The sequence below is a fragment of the Cyprinus carpio genome, chromosome A7, assembly GCF_018340385.1.
Source record: "Cyprinus carpio isolate SPL01 chromosome A7, ASM1834038v1, whole genome shotgun sequence".
Lineage (NCBI taxonomy): Eukaryota > Metazoa > Chordata > Actinopteri > Cypriniformes > Cyprinidae > Cyprinus > Cyprinus carpio.
In genome coordinates this window covers 26,392,330-26,409,624 of record NC_056578.1, presented here as the reverse complement: position 1 = coordinate 26,409,624, position 17,295 = coordinate 26,392,330, and the positions used below count along the sequence as shown (strand labels likewise).

Below are 17,295 nucleotides of genomic sequence, written 5' to 3'. Positions count from 1 at the left end.
ACACAAACGTGGGGCTTCAGTATCAGAGTAAACAGGAGTTTCCCCATAGCATGATTAACACAACAGGAGAGACCATTCGAAAGGGAACTGTAAGAAGCAAAAGCAAAGAGTTGTTGCCTTAATGTATTTTAATTTTCAGATCTTTGTTTTTCTTAAATAAAAATTGCCTGCAGATCACAAATCTTCACCATATAAATAAGTAAAATGACAATGTAAAAGGAGTCCTGCTGCTTTGTTTTTGTGTATTCAAGCTGTTTAAAATAGGCCAGTCTTCGTCGTCCATTTGCTGTAGTGATATTGTGGTGTCCTCTTGTGTTTACTTTGTCAAACTACACTCTAAAAAGGATGCGTCTTTAAAGGCTCTTTACAGTACATGTAGTAACGGTTTTATTTAGAACCATAGCATCCTGAAGAATCCTTTGATGCTGAAATGGTTCTTTGAGTTTAGGGTGCTTTATTCCCACCTTTTTGTTTTTCAAATCTGTAACTGTCAAAGCACCTCATTAGTGATTTTCTTGAGTTCAGAATCTCATACCCAATCACAGCTATCCCATGACTTTATATCACTTTTTCCTTTTAACATTGTGAAGTGCTCGCACACTAGAGAAGCTGCCACTCAATCACTCCCAAATACACATAATGATGGATATAAATGCATCATAGAGGATTGTGAAAATACAGTATTTTACTGGAACTTGTTTTCATTACACTATTTTCTATTTCTATTTTGTTTTAATTTTTAAGTATTTATTTATGTTCAATGTCAGTTGTCATTTATTAGTGTATTTTGCTAATAACTTGGTAGATAATTAGTCACAATTTCAGATGTCATTAAAAAAAAAAGTATCTAATTGTTGTTGTTGCTATGTAATACCCTAATAAAGGCTACACAATATTTTATGACCAGGTAGATAGAGGGGATAAAAAATATTATTATTATTAGTGGTTATAGGGGAATTAGGAAGGAGAAGATAAGGGCAGATGTAAACCCCCAAAGGGAACGAGTCAATACTCAAGTATTACTCTGATTCATAAGGGATGAATAAATGATAAAGAGACCTATAAATGATAAAATGTATGTTCTGTATATTGCCTTTATATATTTTTTTAATGTTTTGCTCTTTCTTAGATTTTTTCTTCTATTTCTATTTCTATTTCAAATAAATGCTGTTCTTTTGAAATTTCTGGTCATTAAAGAAACCTGAAAAGAAACATATCATGGTTTCTACAAAAAGATTAATCAGCAAAAAAGTTTTTGACACTGATAATAAGAAGAAATGTTTCTTGAGCAAAAACATTAATAGATAGTGTGACACAGTAATAAATGCCATCACAGTAATAAATTACATCTTAAAATATATGTTATTTTACATTTTACTGTATTTTTAATCAAATAGATGTCTTACTAAGCATAAAATATTACATTTAAATGGTTGTGTATGTATAAATTATAATGCTGTAAAATATTGCACATTGTTAGTTTATAATATCCAACACATTAATGGAATTTTATTGAAGTGTTGCCAATTTTTGTGAAAAAAAGGTGTTAAATTAAAAAAAAAAAAAAAAAAACCAAACACTTATTTTAAATTGTAATAGTATTTCACAGCATTAATATTTTTACTTTATTTTGGATCAATGAAATGCAGACTTGGTTAGCATAAAATACATCTTTTTAGAAAAAGAACTATTAAATGGTAGTGTAACTATAAGGCAAATACTACTTAAGACTTACTACTTACTACTTAAGATTAAGTAATACGGTGTTATACAAGACAGCATCGGTTATACAAGAAAATGGTGATGACAAAACATATTAGAGTGTGATTTCTTTAGATGAATATGTATTCGATGATTTTTTTCCTCTGTTATATTGCATTAGCTCTGAGTTCATTGTAAGAAAGCCATTGCTTTGTATATACTATGAATGACCGAGTCTGAAGCCTCAGGAAGTCCCAGCTGGGTGTCTCACAGATGTGTTAGATGTGACATCATTGTGGAATTTCCGCTAATGTGCCGCTATCTGTGTGATCGGTTTGTCTGTGCGATAAACAACAGACACTGTGAACTTCACCTCAAGGCACCCTCTGCTACCCAGACAACATTGGTTTAACGAGACACAAACGCTCTTCTGCCTTCACACACACACACACACACACACACACACACACACACACACACACACACACTGTTCAGTAGTAGAAGAGCTAATATTTGACATTTTGTAATTAAACCATGTTATTCTACAATTTATTTTTAATTAAGGACAGTTTAACTTTTTTTGTATAGAATATGAAGTTTATTATTCAAATACAAAATTGGCAGTTTCAAAAGAGAGAGAGAAAAAAATAATATTTTTAACAGAAAGGCACATATTTTTGTCCCTCTTAACACACACTAGAGCCACATACTGAAATGTTTAGTCTGACTGCCCAACACTGACATCTACTGGACCTTCCCAACAAATCTCAGACACATTTGTTCATTAAGAAAAACGTTCATATAACACACTATACTTTAAACTGGCCATAATGTCAATAACCACTAATTCAAATCATACATACAGGAAATATGATAACAATAATGCACAATCACATATTAACTGAAGGCCATTTTAGTTAATGTTTCCAGTTTTTCTTCAACACAGTTTTACTTGAGAAATATGATTTCCATGATGAAAAGATGTGCAGTCTATCTGATTTTCTTTTACTGTAACAGTCTTTGCCCAGCAGTTACATACTCTAGTGGCTGAACACATTAGAATAATGAGACATTTCCCTAAAATAATTTAAGAAAAAGATGAAAACAGACTAATTCAATTATATGGTTAAAAACAAAAACAAACAAACAAACAAACAAATTTCAAAAGCAGCACTGTATCTCTTGAAGAACAATGCAACAATGTCTTTGTGACCAAGACGGCGTGATTTATGTTGTTCTTTAACATTTTCCTGCTCTCCTAAGTTTTCTTTCTTTATCCTTTCAAGACAAGAAAACAGGAAAACAGTTTCAATCTGTTTCTTCACTTGAAAGATAAGAGAACAGGACGTGCGTTTCCCTGTGCTCACACAGACAGGAAGTTGACATTTCAGTGACGGAGCTGCTCATTTTAAATGAGACGAGAGAAGAGTGCTTGGCGTGTAATTCCCTACAGGAAAGGGAGAAGGTGGCTTCCACATATTGTGCCCATGGTTAATGGGGGAAATAGGGTAGAGTTTGTGCACAGTGGTAAATATTTATGTTATAAAGCTGGTTTACACATTTTTTAATAAAAGGAGACCCACTTGTCTATTTAGTCTGGAACGAAGGATAAAAATATTGTCAAGACACTGCCTGGCATGCTACATTTTGTTTTAACTATCATCAAAATATTATTTAACAAGTTCAGTTTTGCTTTTTTCTTATTTAAGTCTGTTATATATTTAACAACTTAACTTGTTAAATTTCAAATTTCAAGTTAACATTGACATGTAAAGCCACATTTATGATTTACATGGTGATACAGTTATTCAGACCACTTTTCACATTTCAACAGGCACAAAACTCACTGCATGTTTCCTGAGACGTCTGCAATTGCCTTATATTGGTCGACCTTTGAGATTTGGGCTTTACTCATAACAATCGATGTGCTGATGATTTCTGTCAAATAAACTTGGAGTAGCCTTTAATTCTTTCAAAGTATAGTTATCACAATTTCCTTTGTTGCTCCCATGGCAATACAGTAGTTTCCTGATGAGAAGAGTCTGCTGAACAATGCTGGCTCTGCAATTACACTGACCATGAGTCCAGAAAACACTTGTATAAACAGGCAAACTGGGGATTTTTACAGGAATACAAGATGCAAAAAAAAAAAAAAAAAATTAAGAACACACAATCTCATTGCTACTTCTAACTTTTAAATTTGGGTGCAAATTCATATTATTTGTATAATCTCATTTGTATGTTTTCAGTTTTAGGGGTGGGTAACATTTTTTGTACAAAGTCACCAAAATGTAAAATAATTATGTTTTGTCAAGAGACTGAGTTAAGTAATACAATATCAGCATAAAGAAAAGAAAAGAAAAGAAAAGAAAAAAACCTACACAAAATGTACACATTATATTCTGTGTTAAAATGAGATCAGATTTGTTGTTAAACTAACCTAAAAAGAAGAGTTTGTCCAACCAGTGTCCAATGCTGTTTTATATAAAATCCACCTGGACAAAAAACAATCTGAAAAACCAAGGCAAGTTTTTTTTTACTAACACACACTTATTCTATGAAAATTACAAATGCAGTAGTGCTCATCATAATGTCATAACAATGCATGAAGGAAATAAGTATTGGCACTTGTTAATCCCTTTCTTAAAGGGACCCTTACAAAAAAATCCCATGAAGAGAAGACAGCAGTCTCCATCATGCTGATGTTTTCTGCTTGGACGATAACTACCCGATATCCCTGGATTTCAGTAGGATCAGTCGGAGCTATCAGTGTCCGAGCCGTCTACTCCATAGAGCTGAGCCAGAGTCCTGAAACGAGGTCCCCACTCATGCAAGAAGTCGTAGTCTAGATTGGACCCGCTGGAGGATGAGTCCAAAGAGCTGAGGGAACCAGCCAGGGATTCAGAGCCCTCATAGCCGTAGATGTGTAAAGTATCATAGGGAATCCCATCACGGTCATGGTCGGCCTCATCCTTCTTCACCTCGATCATCATGCCCATGTCTCCCTTACAAGCAGGAGGTTTCTTCACCACAGCGTACAGCGAAGGCCCCGTGCCGGGCCGAAAGCTGCTGTCGTGACAAGCAGAGGACAGGATGGAAACGTCATAACCGTTTGTGTCCATTTCTCCACCGCCTTCCTCATCATATGTCACCAGCTGCTCGTGGATCTCACCAGAAGACTTGGCAATCAAAACTTCTTTTTGATAGCGCCTTCGCAACACGATGAGGATGACAATGACTAAAAGATGAAAGAAATACATACAATGTCAGTATTATTCTTTCTTTCATTAATAATCATTTTAACATCTTCTTGGTTTATTTCTGTAATGTAAACACATTATAAATGTTGACTCACAACGCAAGTGGAAAAGAACCTAAGGTGGGACCAATGGGAATTTCAAAATAGCCTTGTTGTTGAAAAGGAAGACTCTAATTATCATGGGAGCATGAGAACTTCAGAATACATCAACACTTCTTGTCTATCTGATGGTGTGACTGCAGATCAGTGGATTGTCTTAATTGTCATCACTTTTGCCTTGTTTCTCACATCTAGAAACGCAAGCGCAAACCTCTATTTTGGAAAAGGTGTAGAGATGCAAGCAAAATGTCATCTCACACTTTCAGAAAAAAAGGTACAAAGTCTGTCACTGAGTTGGTACCTTTTTAAAATGTAATAATATGTACTTGTACTATATTAGGTAATAATATGTACCTTTAAGGTACTAATATGCACCCTTTAGTGGTAAATAAGACAAAAAGTGTAGCTTTAAAAAGGTACCAAGCCAGTGACAGCTTTTGCACCTTTTTTTCCCTTCACATTGATATACAGTACACTAACTAACAATGACGGAGAATATGGAGCTAAATGACTCTCTTACATACTCATATTTACAGCGTTCCATCCCTGGGTTATTTATACAACCAGAACCACTAGGATCCTAACAATGTGAATAAAATAAACAGCGTCTTCACTTTGGAAATTACAGTGGATAGCCGTTCCTCAAAGACAGGATTTAAATTGTTCACGTATCATTAATATAACCACCTTCATGTCAGGTCATGAATCCTTCATAATCTGTTTTGCTGGGCTTGATTAAATGATGCTTTTTCCCTTTAAAAATGTGTTTCTGTTTTTATTTCTTTTAAAAGAGGAAAACACTAAGGAATGTGTCATTGGCCTTGCATGGATATCTTTGTAACAAAAAGAAGAAAAGCAAGTGAGATAAGAGATGTGTGTAAATGTACCCAGGATGGTGATGATGCAGAGAAGAATGGCTAAGAGGGCACTGACGCTCACTCCGGTCTGGGCGTAGGCCCTGCAGTACTCGATCCGTCGTCCTGTCTGGCACGTGCACACTTTAATCTGGACGAGGTTAATGCTCTTCTGTTCTGGTGTACCTCCGTCACTGATTTCAATTTCCAGCACATATTTCATTGAGCGTTCAGTACTGAAACCGCCTTGCTTCAGCTCTATGCTCGCAGTGTTATCTACAACAAATATTAATAATTAAAGAGATGCAGTCATTCATTTTGCTCTTATTCAGGAGAAATGACTATATATGCCACAGGTGCTAACAATTTTCATCAGCAATGCTATTGTTGTCATTGGACTCTGCTTTTGTTTTCTGTTGATGCTTGGAGGGAAATGTTTCTGAGATTCTTTTGACAATTCAATGCAACTGGGCCTAAGAATATCCCATTTCACACAATAGTAGGAAGAGTAAATCTTCACTTTGACATTCTTGTGGCCTAAATTGAAATGCTCATCTAGCACATTATGTGGAAAGTCAGTTGCAGTTGCAAAAAGCAACTTTTTGTTGTCACTTGAATACATGGATAGAAATAAAATAAATGTAATTGTATATGAAATGTATTGATTACACTCAGGAATAATTAAAACATGTTTGGGGATTTTTTTATGCTTTTGAAATAAGTACTTTATACTCACCAAGGCTGTTTTACATATAAAAAAAAAAAACAACAACAACAACAACAAAAAACCCCCCCGTAAAAACAGTAACTTTATGAAATTACAATTAGAACTACAATTTAAAAGAACTGATTCTAATGCAATTTATTACTGTGATAGCAAAGCTGAATTTTCAGTCTTCAGTGTCACATGATTCTTCTGAAATCGTTTGAATATACTTATATAAAATGTTTATTAAAAAGATAAAAATCCAAGACATTTTTTCTTCGTTCCAGTCAGAGCACCTTAACAAGCTACTTTGGTTTCCTTTCTACTTGTTTCTGCCAGTTTAAAACAGTAAACTGTCATATTAGTTCATTGTACAGCTCACTTCTGTTCCTCAGTCTGGCACATTTAGAACATGGAGTGTCAGATCATAGATTCGTTGTGCAGGGCTGCTGTTTTTTTTAGAAAGCTTGTACCTAATGGATTTTACAGTATTTTATTGGGTTTTGTCCTATACCTTTTCTGCCTGATTACTTTAGGAATGAGCAGCAGTTAGTTAGCTTTGGAGTAGACAGAGGACTAAGGATAAAACAGTCTTATTGTCTCTCATGAAACAGTGCCTGCACTAGAACGTATCTTTTATGACCTCACATCTTTTGAATTCATCTTTACAAACATTATTCTATATTTATAATGGTAGAGTGACGGAATAAGTTGGTTAAAACTACACTGTGGACCAACTTTAGTGAACATGGATGAACTCACTTTCATTGTCATGAAGGGAAAAGTTTGAGCTCTTTTTTGCCAGAGTGAAACGGAACCTTTTCGAACTTTCATCCTTGTCGTGGGCTCCCACAGTCCCAATGATCTGCAAGAGGGTAATAAAGGAAGAATTATGGAAATATACAGCCAAAAGGAAAATTGTTATAAATTTGTTAATGTGAAATGTATTCAGGTAACTCCTTACTGTTCCTGCTATATCATTCTCACAAACATGCAGGTTCCCATTAATTAGTTCTGGTGCGTTGTCATTAATGTCAAGCACCTTCAGGTTAACCAGCGCATAGGACTTTAGACCTGAGGATTTAGAGGAAAAAAAATGAAATGTACAAATTGTGACAGTGACTGTGATCTACTACTATTAAAAAATTATTTGTCTATGATTATTATTGTTACTTGGCTAGGGTAAATATATAAAGATGTAAAGACATTTTTTACTAAAATGTTTGCTACTATATTTACTTTTAACTAATTCAAAGTACTCTTTCAAATCAACAAAATAATTAGCACCGCAAAACAAAACAGTTCCCAGAAGTCACATTCTGTTGGATTTGTTGAACCGAATCTTTGATTATCAGATAATTTAGCCAGAGCTAATTCAGTGAGCTTTTGATCCCTCCAGAATATAAATAAGACTGAAAATCACAACTGACATCACAATAGCCCAAAATCATATTCACATTCTTATTTTGAAAACACACGTTTAGACACAGATTAGACATACTTAAGGGATAATTCACCCCCCCAAAAAACAAAAACAAAACAATTCTGTCATTAATTACCCACACTCATATCCTTCTAAATCCGTAAGACCTTCGTTCATCTTTTGAACACAAATTAAGATATTTTTGATGAAATCTGAGAGCTTTCTGACCCTGCATAGACAGCAATGCAACTGAAATACTCCCAGGCCCGGAAACGTAGTAAGGACATTATTAAAATAGTCCATGATGTGACATCAGTGGTTCAACCGTAATGTTATAAAGCTACGAGAATACATTTTGCGCACAACAAATAAAAATAACTTTATTCAACAATTTCTTCTCTTCCTTGTCAGTCTTTGCCGCACAAGAGTACCACGATGCATGCGCATGGTTTTGCTGACGCAGGAGCCGGCGTTCTAATGTAGAACCTGGATGAACCTGACATGTATTACTTCTCAGGGTTTCAAACAAGTCTGCATCAATCTTATTATTTCTTTGTTCCTTTGTTTTGCTTGCTTGTTGTATTTGATTTATTGTGATCAAATCTAATAGGACACATTCATTTAAAAAGTTTTTCCAACAACATTTAACAGATTTCTTGAAGTGCAAGTGACATGAACGCAAGCAAGGATATCATACTTTACTCATAGCCCATGTATTGCAACTATTACTCAGTTATCAGGATTTTACTGTTGGTGATTTGACATGGTCCAGGATTGGTAAGTTCGTCAAAGCTCATACCGGAGTTGCTGTCATAGCAACAGGTTCATAAGCTCAAACCTGCTCAGGAGCAGATTGTGTCATTTTAAGTGAAGATGACAATGAAAGACTGTCCCAGCCACTGCTATTTTCTTACAAGAGCACCATATAAACCAGGAAAATTTATTAAAATAATAAAGGAAAAATACATTATTTTGAAAATAATTTAAATGTTGCATAATCTATAATAATAGATAAGGCCAGTTTTACTCATTGAGAGATATATACATGAAGGAATGATTATATCATTATTGCAGTCGTACACACATTATGTACAGTTTGTCTGAGCCATGCATTAATTTGAGCAGTGAGCTTTTATGCGGGTGGCTTGATGCATCGCAGGAGATGTCGACTCACCTCTCAAATCTCAAAGTGCCTTTATGTTGCACAATTAATTTAAACACAGTCAGTTATGTTTTAAGATGGCTCATATGGGGAAACTTTAATGCTGTCACATATAACAAATCCTTGCTAATTACAATACTCTTGACATTGAAAAATGCAAAGCCTGTACAAATACTAGAAATGATAAATACAACATTTACGTATTAGAATTTTAATGTAATTTTGCTCACTAGGCTGTTTCCTTGATCTTAATTATATGATGTCATTACGCTGCTGTCTCACCGCCAGGTAAGCGCCGCATTGCTGATCATGGTTTTGAGTATCGCTATCTGCCCTTTCCAATGAACATCTCAGACAACTTAATCCAGATATATTATTTAAATCTGTTAACTTGTTTGAAGAACCAAATTAGCCAGAGATCAGCTATCAGGATTAAAAGATCTGGAATCCTGCGCCTAATGTCCTGCTTCCTGATTACTTTATCAGCTAATCATTCATATTCCAGAATCTGTATTAAATGTGAGGAATGTAAATAATCTTGATTCAGTTTAGCCTGTTGTAGGTGAATTTGCAGCTTTAAATACATTTTCATTGAAGAACAAACAAAAAAACAAAAACTAAGCTCTTGATTCTACCAGAGAAACTTTAACGCAGTGGTGGCCAACGTCAGTCCTGGAGAACCAAAGTCCTGCAGAGATCAGCTTCAACCCTAATCAAACACACCTGAACCTACTAAACAAAGTTACTGGAAAGCTACAGGCAGGTGAGTTTTTATCAAGGTTGGAACAAAACGCTGCAGGACTGTGGCTCACCAGGCTTTAATGTTATGTAGTTTTATAGAAAATTAGATTTGTGCAATGGTCATTGTTCAGAGGAGTTTAATCCTTTTCCTGTAGAGTTTAGCTCCAACACACCTGACTGGAAGTTTTCATTGATCCTAATACTCATGATTAGCTGGTTCAGGTGTGCTTGATTATGGATGGAGATAAACTTGGGTGGAAAGCTTGAACACCTTGCCATAGTGCTTCCTTTTGATATTGAAGCCTTAATTGATTTTAGGTAAATGTATTAAATGTATATAGTTAAACCGTATTAGTTACACTTTTGTGTTGAGCAATTAAAAAATATGTTTAATAATAATGTGTTTAGCATATTAGTGTTCTTGAATGTGACTATGTATGACAACTGAATTGACTTGCTTTTAAATAACATCATGCTTTCTTTTTCAGATTTCAGAGAATCCAAAGGAAAAGAGGCAGTAGACTGATGCAAGTCAGATTTTGAAAACTTGAACTGTTGGACCACCTGTTATAATGAAATAAGACTTCTGAAAGTAATGCTATTTTTAAAAGTTTTAATGCTTTTGTCCATTTTGATGTGCTTATTTATTTTTTTTAAGATTTTTATTTTCTGTCTTTTCGTCATTGGTTGTAAACTGTCAAATAAGATAAACTAACTCAGCTGCTGGAAAGGTGTCATTTATGTTTGAAAAGGTTTTCCCCAAAATTTTGAAGTGGTCAGAAATAGTTTTTTCAATATTAACTTGGTACATAGGATGGCAATCTTATTTTATGGTGACATTGCAGTTGTATTTTCTATTTTTCAGCAAAAGTGATTTAGAACCAACATAACATTAAAATTGATCAAACGATATTACCAATAATTTTTTTTTTTGTTAATTTCAATATTGATTCAACATCAGTGATGTAGAATTGACATCACAGTGTAACACTGATTCACTGACATTATCATTTATTTTTGTTAATTTCAATATTGATGCAACATCGGTGATATGAAATCAATCATAGTGTAACTTTTGTTCAACAATATTACCATTGATTATTATTTTTTTTTTTTTCAATGTTGATTCCACAACAGTGACGTAGAATCCATCATAGTGTAACGTTTACTCATATTTTTTTTTTTTTAAATCTCACCATTGCTTCAACATTAATTGTGGGTGCAAAAGTGATGTCAAACATTTCAAAACATTGATTCAGTGACATTTTCATTGATTTTCTGTTGAAATCTAAATCTTGTTTCAACATTAATTGCAGGTGCGAAAATGATATTAAACCAACATCACTTTGTAACATTAATTCAATGCAGTTAGCATTGACGCATCAACATTGATTAACATTGTTTCAATGGTTGCTTGCTATCTGGGAGAGGAATGCACATGCATGCATTGTGGTACTCTAATGAAGGCATGGCAAAGACTGACATGGAAGAGAAGAAATTGTTGAAAAAAATTGCTATTTTTGTTTTATTTGCGCACAACATGTATTCTTGTAGCTTTATAACATTACGGTTGAACAACTGATGTCACGTGGACTATTTTAACAATGTCCTTACTACGTTTCCGGGCCTGGGAATATTTCAGTTGCATTGCTGTCTATGCAGGGTCAGGAAGCTCTCGGATTTCACCAAAAATATCTTAATGTGTTCCGAAGATGAACGAAGGTCTTACGGATTCGGAATGACACGAGGGTGAGTAATTAATGACAGAATTTTCTTTTTTTGGGTGAACTCTTCCTTTAAGTGAATTAATGTTCCTCATGGTGGTAAACACATTTTCATTCAAAGGCTTAGGCAAAAATTATTCAATTATTATCATAAATTGTGCTTATGGATGAATTAAATTAAACATTTAATAATTTTTAAATAGAAGAACACTACTTTTTTTCCCTGAAAAATAATTCACACAATTCACATTCGCATAATGTATGCATTTATTTTATTTTACAGTTTTTATGACTTTAATTAGACTATTTTTCTAAAATGTGGAAAAAGTAATAATAAAAAATATTAGTAGTGTAAATGGGTAAGTTGTGAAAGCTTTTTTATATCTTACCATTTGGTACATCCTCATGTGCTGTAACCTTGAATGTGTGCAATGACTGTTGCTCTCTGTCCAGTTGTCTCTTTAAGGACAGATGACCTTGTACAGGATCCACAGCTACAGGACAGTTTGCATCTTCAATAGAGTACCTAGAGTAATCAAATATCAACTTTAGATTAAACCATTTTCATCTGTCTACTCTGTAACTTTTATGACAGTACAACAGAACACAGAAGGCCTTTTTTCTTTTCTTTTCTTTTCTTTTTTTTAATACATGAATGAATATACAGTTACCGTATTTTGTAACCAGTGTTATCTGGATCCTTTGCTGAAACGGCTCCAATGTTTGGACTACTGAATGGGCCCTCGGAGATGTTGAAGTTGTATTCAGTTTTGCTGAAAACAGGTGGTTCATCAACATCAATTACATGGATTGAAACTTCGGCTTTCTTCTGCAGGTTGGGTCCTTGGTTATCTGGTGATTTAGACTCTGTGTGCTCGTCCACGTTTACATAAAATTTGTACATACTATTCGTTTCATAATCCAGTGGCTGAGAGTGAAAAGAGGAAAAAAAGAGCAAAACAATTCAAGAGCTAAAATTTCAGCTTTAATTGAAATCTTGAACAGTATTGCTCAGTCTGAAATATTCAAGTTGACTAGTAGCTAGTTCAGTACTGAAGCTTGAAATGCTTACCACTTTGAGGCTAAGAATTCCATCTTTTTCATTATTTAGTTTAATGTCAAAAACTTTATCAAATTCATTTTGTATAGTAAATTTTGGATTTTTGTTTTGTATCTCATCTTTGTCCTCCACTCCTAATACGCCAATTTCAGTTCCCAGTTTGCTGTCCTCTTTTACATTAAATTGGTATTTTCCTGCAGGAGAACAAGACATTCTGTTGACATTGACTTTAAAAGTAGTCTAGTCTAGCATGCAGTGTTTCTTTGCAAAATATTTAACTTACCTTTCTTGAAGGTGGCAATGTTGTCATTTACATCATTAATGTTAATGGTCACAGTGGTAGTAGCAGAATTCCCATTCTCCATTCCTGGCATGTCTTTGGCTTTTATGGCAATTATATACTGACTCTGTTTCTCACGGTCAAGACTACTTTTCAATGTTCTGATTACACCTACATCATCTGATTATAAATAAATAAATAAAACAATAAAAATAAAAGAAGAAGAAAAATGAAGAAAATAAATTCTTGAGCTCCAAATCAGCATATTAGAAATATTTCTGAAGGATCAAGTGACACTAAAGACTAAAGAGTAATGACTGCTGAAAATTCAGCTTTTCCATCAGATTTGCCTTATTTAAAAAAAAAAAAAAAAAAAAAAAAAAAAAAAAAAAAAAAATACTAAAACAGCAAAGTTACTACAAAGATATACAATGGACTTCTTTCAAAAAAACAAAAAACAAAAAAAACTTTTTGACCCCAAACTTTATAATTGCTTACTTTCATTGTTGATGTTGAAGAGATCTGTCCCATTTAGCAGTTTGTACTCAATCCTTCCATTTGGAGTGCTGCCATCATCAGCATCAGTTGCATTTACCGTCATTACTATTGTTCCTAGAAAGATAATGTGTCAATAAATAAATAAATAAAAGTTCTACTACACATTCAGTCTTAAGTTCTATTTGTGAAGCTGTACATATGGACATCATGGCCACTATGGAAAAATATCTCTGTTTATGTTGCTCTGTTACCTGCTTTTGAAGACTCGCTGATGGATCCAGAGAGGTCAGGTGGAAAAACAGGGCTATTGTCATTAATATCCTGGACCACTACTATAAATGTATCATCTTTGTCAAGCGGTTTTCCGCTCTTACTGTCGATGAGTGAAGCTGACAGTTTGTAGACACTTTTCTTCTCCCGGTCCAACATTGCATTGACAATGATATCCCCATATTCATTTACAGTAAACATGTCGTTAGCACCTTCTCCTGAGAGAATAAATCTTGAGCTTTTAGTGAAAAATGTATTCTCTAGCTAGAAAAGAAAGGGAACAAAATGAAAAAAGGGATAGAAACAAAAGCAACCAAGACAAGAATCCAAAGATTCTGTTCATTATATCTAATAGTAACTCCTCAGATGACTCTCCTTGAAGAGTGTTTGAAATAAAGGGATAGTTCACCTTCAGTTGCTGGTCCCCGCTGATTTGCATAGTTTTTTTTTTTCCCTCCATACTATGGAAGTCAATGGGGACCAGCAACTGAAAGTGAACTATCCCTTTAGCAGTAGATTTTGCATTTATTCAAAAAGCACTATACGTATACCTAATTTCAATATATGTATCATTGTTTAGACCCTTTACCTTTCCAATTTTTTCAGGTGGGTTTTTTGGAAGCATTTCCTCATACACAAAAAGTTTATCCCATTTCCAGTCTCTCTTATGTCTTTGAAGCACTCTGCTTGGCATGGATGGTGTTTTCAGAGTTTGGTGGACATCAGCTCCCATGCTGAGGGTACAAAAAATGACCAGGACACCTGCCCAGAATCCAGGCTCAGTCATCTGCCTGCAGGAAGACTGTTTCATCATCTGTCCACCATGTGAACGGAACAACAGAACAAAAATATATACATTAATTCATGTCTTTGAAGATGGTTTCGTCAGCCTGACAAACTTCAGTATGTTTAATGCCGGAAAGAAAAAGAAAGAAAGAAAGAAAGAAAGAAAGAAAGAAAGAAAGAAAGAAAGAAAGAAAGAAAATAAAGAAAGATAAAGTCCATTATTATCTCTGACTTTTAAATCCCTTCATTAAATAGTCTCATTAGAGTTCCTCCTGTCGCACAAACTTTGTATTCTTATGAATCATGGGAAACAGCAGAATCTAACTCTGTGACACTGTTAAAGCCTACTAATACATTGCCTAGCCTACTACATTCCCATCTCAGATAACACGCTTTAGCTTGAAGGACCATTCTTATGTTAGACTCATTTAGATGATGATATTAAGATGAGGTGGATTATGCTTCTTAAGTGTTCCCAAATTGCTAAATCTTTGCTATAGGGACTCATAAATTCTTCCACTCAAAATGATTACTTTCACATAATGTATAAAATGCCCTCACTTCATAAAAATGGATTCAGAAATTTATGGGCAATGCATAATATACAATGCTTTGAGTTAATTCCTACTCGGATGTTCCTGTTTATTCATGTCTGTGTTTTCTTTTCTTTCTTTTCTCCAAACAGGTTAAGGGCAAAAGGAAAACGTTGTTCATTATTGTTCATTAAAAGAGTTATTATACAAATTCTCTCTTACAAATATTATTTAAAAGAGTTATTATAAAAAATATAAATAAATACATATATATAATGACTTTAAATATTCTTTAAGGTCATGACAAATAATTTTTTGCATTAGTGGACAGAAGTTACAACATGCTTGTGGAAAATAACGTACTGTACAATGCATTTGGCCAATGTTCTGGCAAAAGTTCTCTCAAAGCTATGAAAATAATAATAATAATAATAATAATATTCCAGTAATTTTAACATAACTTTTATTCAGAGTTATCTGGTCTCCATTAATGTTCTCAAACAATTAGCACAACACTATTATATTTCTAAAACGTTTTAGTTGGACGCTCATCTAACAGTTTTTTAATGTTACTTCTCCTGTTCAAAGAACATTTAAAAGTAACATTCCCATAATGTTTGCAAAATTATATTAAAAAAAAAATAATAATGTTCCCTTAACGTTCAAAAATTCCAACTCTTGATTCTGATTTGCTTCTTTTATTTTATTTGAATTATTGGTTACTAAATATAAATTTCTTGATAATTCAGTCAGCAGTTTAAACCAGTCATTTGAAAGTCTGTCTGTGTGTGTGTGTGTGTCCATGTGTGGGTTTCAGATTAAAATAGGTTTAAATCACGGAGCAGCTTCCAGCAATCTGCAATCTGCCTACTCTCTTCTCTAGGAAATTCAGCCTGACATACATCAACTCTCCTCTCCTTTCTATCACATATCTTCTGTGTCACAAGTTCCAGAAACCTGTTAAAGATGCAACTGTCTGAAGTGTGTGCACTGCACCTGTTCTCACCTCTGACTCATCTGCTACACCTCTCTTTATTTCGATTCAAAGTATATGTGTCGCATAATGTAAAGCTTACGGCTGGCATGTTTTATATTATTTCTAGACTTGAACTGATATGTTTTACATGACCTTTAATAATTAACATCACCAACTTTCATTCTTTGTATGATGACATAGCACTCATTTCTGCACCTCTTAAAACATTATTCTTACAGTGGCATATGGGAGGAGACTTTAAGAATAACCTGTAGCTGCTGTGCTGCTTCAAGAAAGAAGCACGACAGATGGTGTACGGATTTATAATTGTTTTTCTCTCCCTAAGTAAAATGTCACATCCAGATAAGTTCAATGTCTTCCCATGGGTAATCAGTGTTCCTTGGGAATTTCCTTCCTATTAGTCCAGGAAGCATCATTCAAATCAGACTTTCGGATTTCTTTTGTAAAGATACATATAAGAAATATTACAATTTACATTCAAATTTAATTCAAATCAAATAGAACACACAGAGACACAGTATATACAGTATTATACAGTTATTAAAAGATGTAAATATTTCAACTCAACTTAAAAGAATATAACAATAGAAAAACAAATATATAAACATACAGTAAATATTTGGCAAACATAAAAAAAATAAAATAAAAATCACCTACCAGGGTCTCTTCAGGAGTCTTCCTCAATTCGAAAAGTAAATGAATCGTTTTATATCCTCAGTTTCAGGTCAGCGGTGTCTGTTTCCAGCTGCATGTGAACCTGTCTAAACTCCCACAGAGCTGCTCACTGGATAATCAGGCCCCTCCAGTGGCAAAAGTGACCAGCCCAGCCCAGCAGTTCCTCTGGCCGCTTCCTGTTATTGTCCCTGCCTCTGTAGTCCAGCTCCAAACCCCTTTCTGGAAAATCAGATAAGATTCGCAGCCCCCTGACCACCAGTAGCTCTTACTGGCAAGCGGAGCATTGCGATGCTGAACGAGAGAGAGTGAGCAAGAGACGGGAGCGATTGCGACTGGCAGAGAGAAACTGAGGGGGCCGAGGTGGGAGATCATTAAGTTCCAGCTCGCTCCCTTAAAAAGGAGAGGAAAGCAAAAGTGATTATTATTCAAAGCTATAGAACAAAGAGCACGATAAACAGGTTAAAGGAGTTAAAGTAATCCCGAGAGATTTTCCTCAGAGTGGTATTAAATTTTACAGAGGCTGTGAC

At 34.4% G+C, this 17,295-nt stretch overlaps 1 protein-coding gene across 1 annotated transcript; it reads right to left on the bottom strand.

The window, feature by feature from the left end:
* Positions 1-2,276: 2,276 nt before the first annotated feature.
* Positions 2,277-17,046, bottom strand: LOC109071581 (cadherin-5-like). Its single transcript, XM_042760600.1, has 12 exons — positions 16,751-17,046; positions 14,367-14,591; positions 13,759-14,041; positions 13,508-13,621; positions 13,013-13,189; positions 12,742-12,923; positions 12,341-12,597; positions 12,059-12,195; positions 7,584-7,693; positions 7,382-7,484; positions 5,947-6,189; positions 2,277-4,939 (listed from the first exon to the last, which is right to left on the bottom strand). Exons 2-12 carry the CDS (start codon positions 14,589-14,591, stop codon positions 4,455-4,457), a joined length of 2,316 nt encoding a protein of 771 aa, XP_042616534.1. The 5' UTR covers positions 16,751-17,046; the 3' UTR covers positions 2,277-4,454.
* Positions 17,047-17,295: the final 249 nt, after the last annotated feature.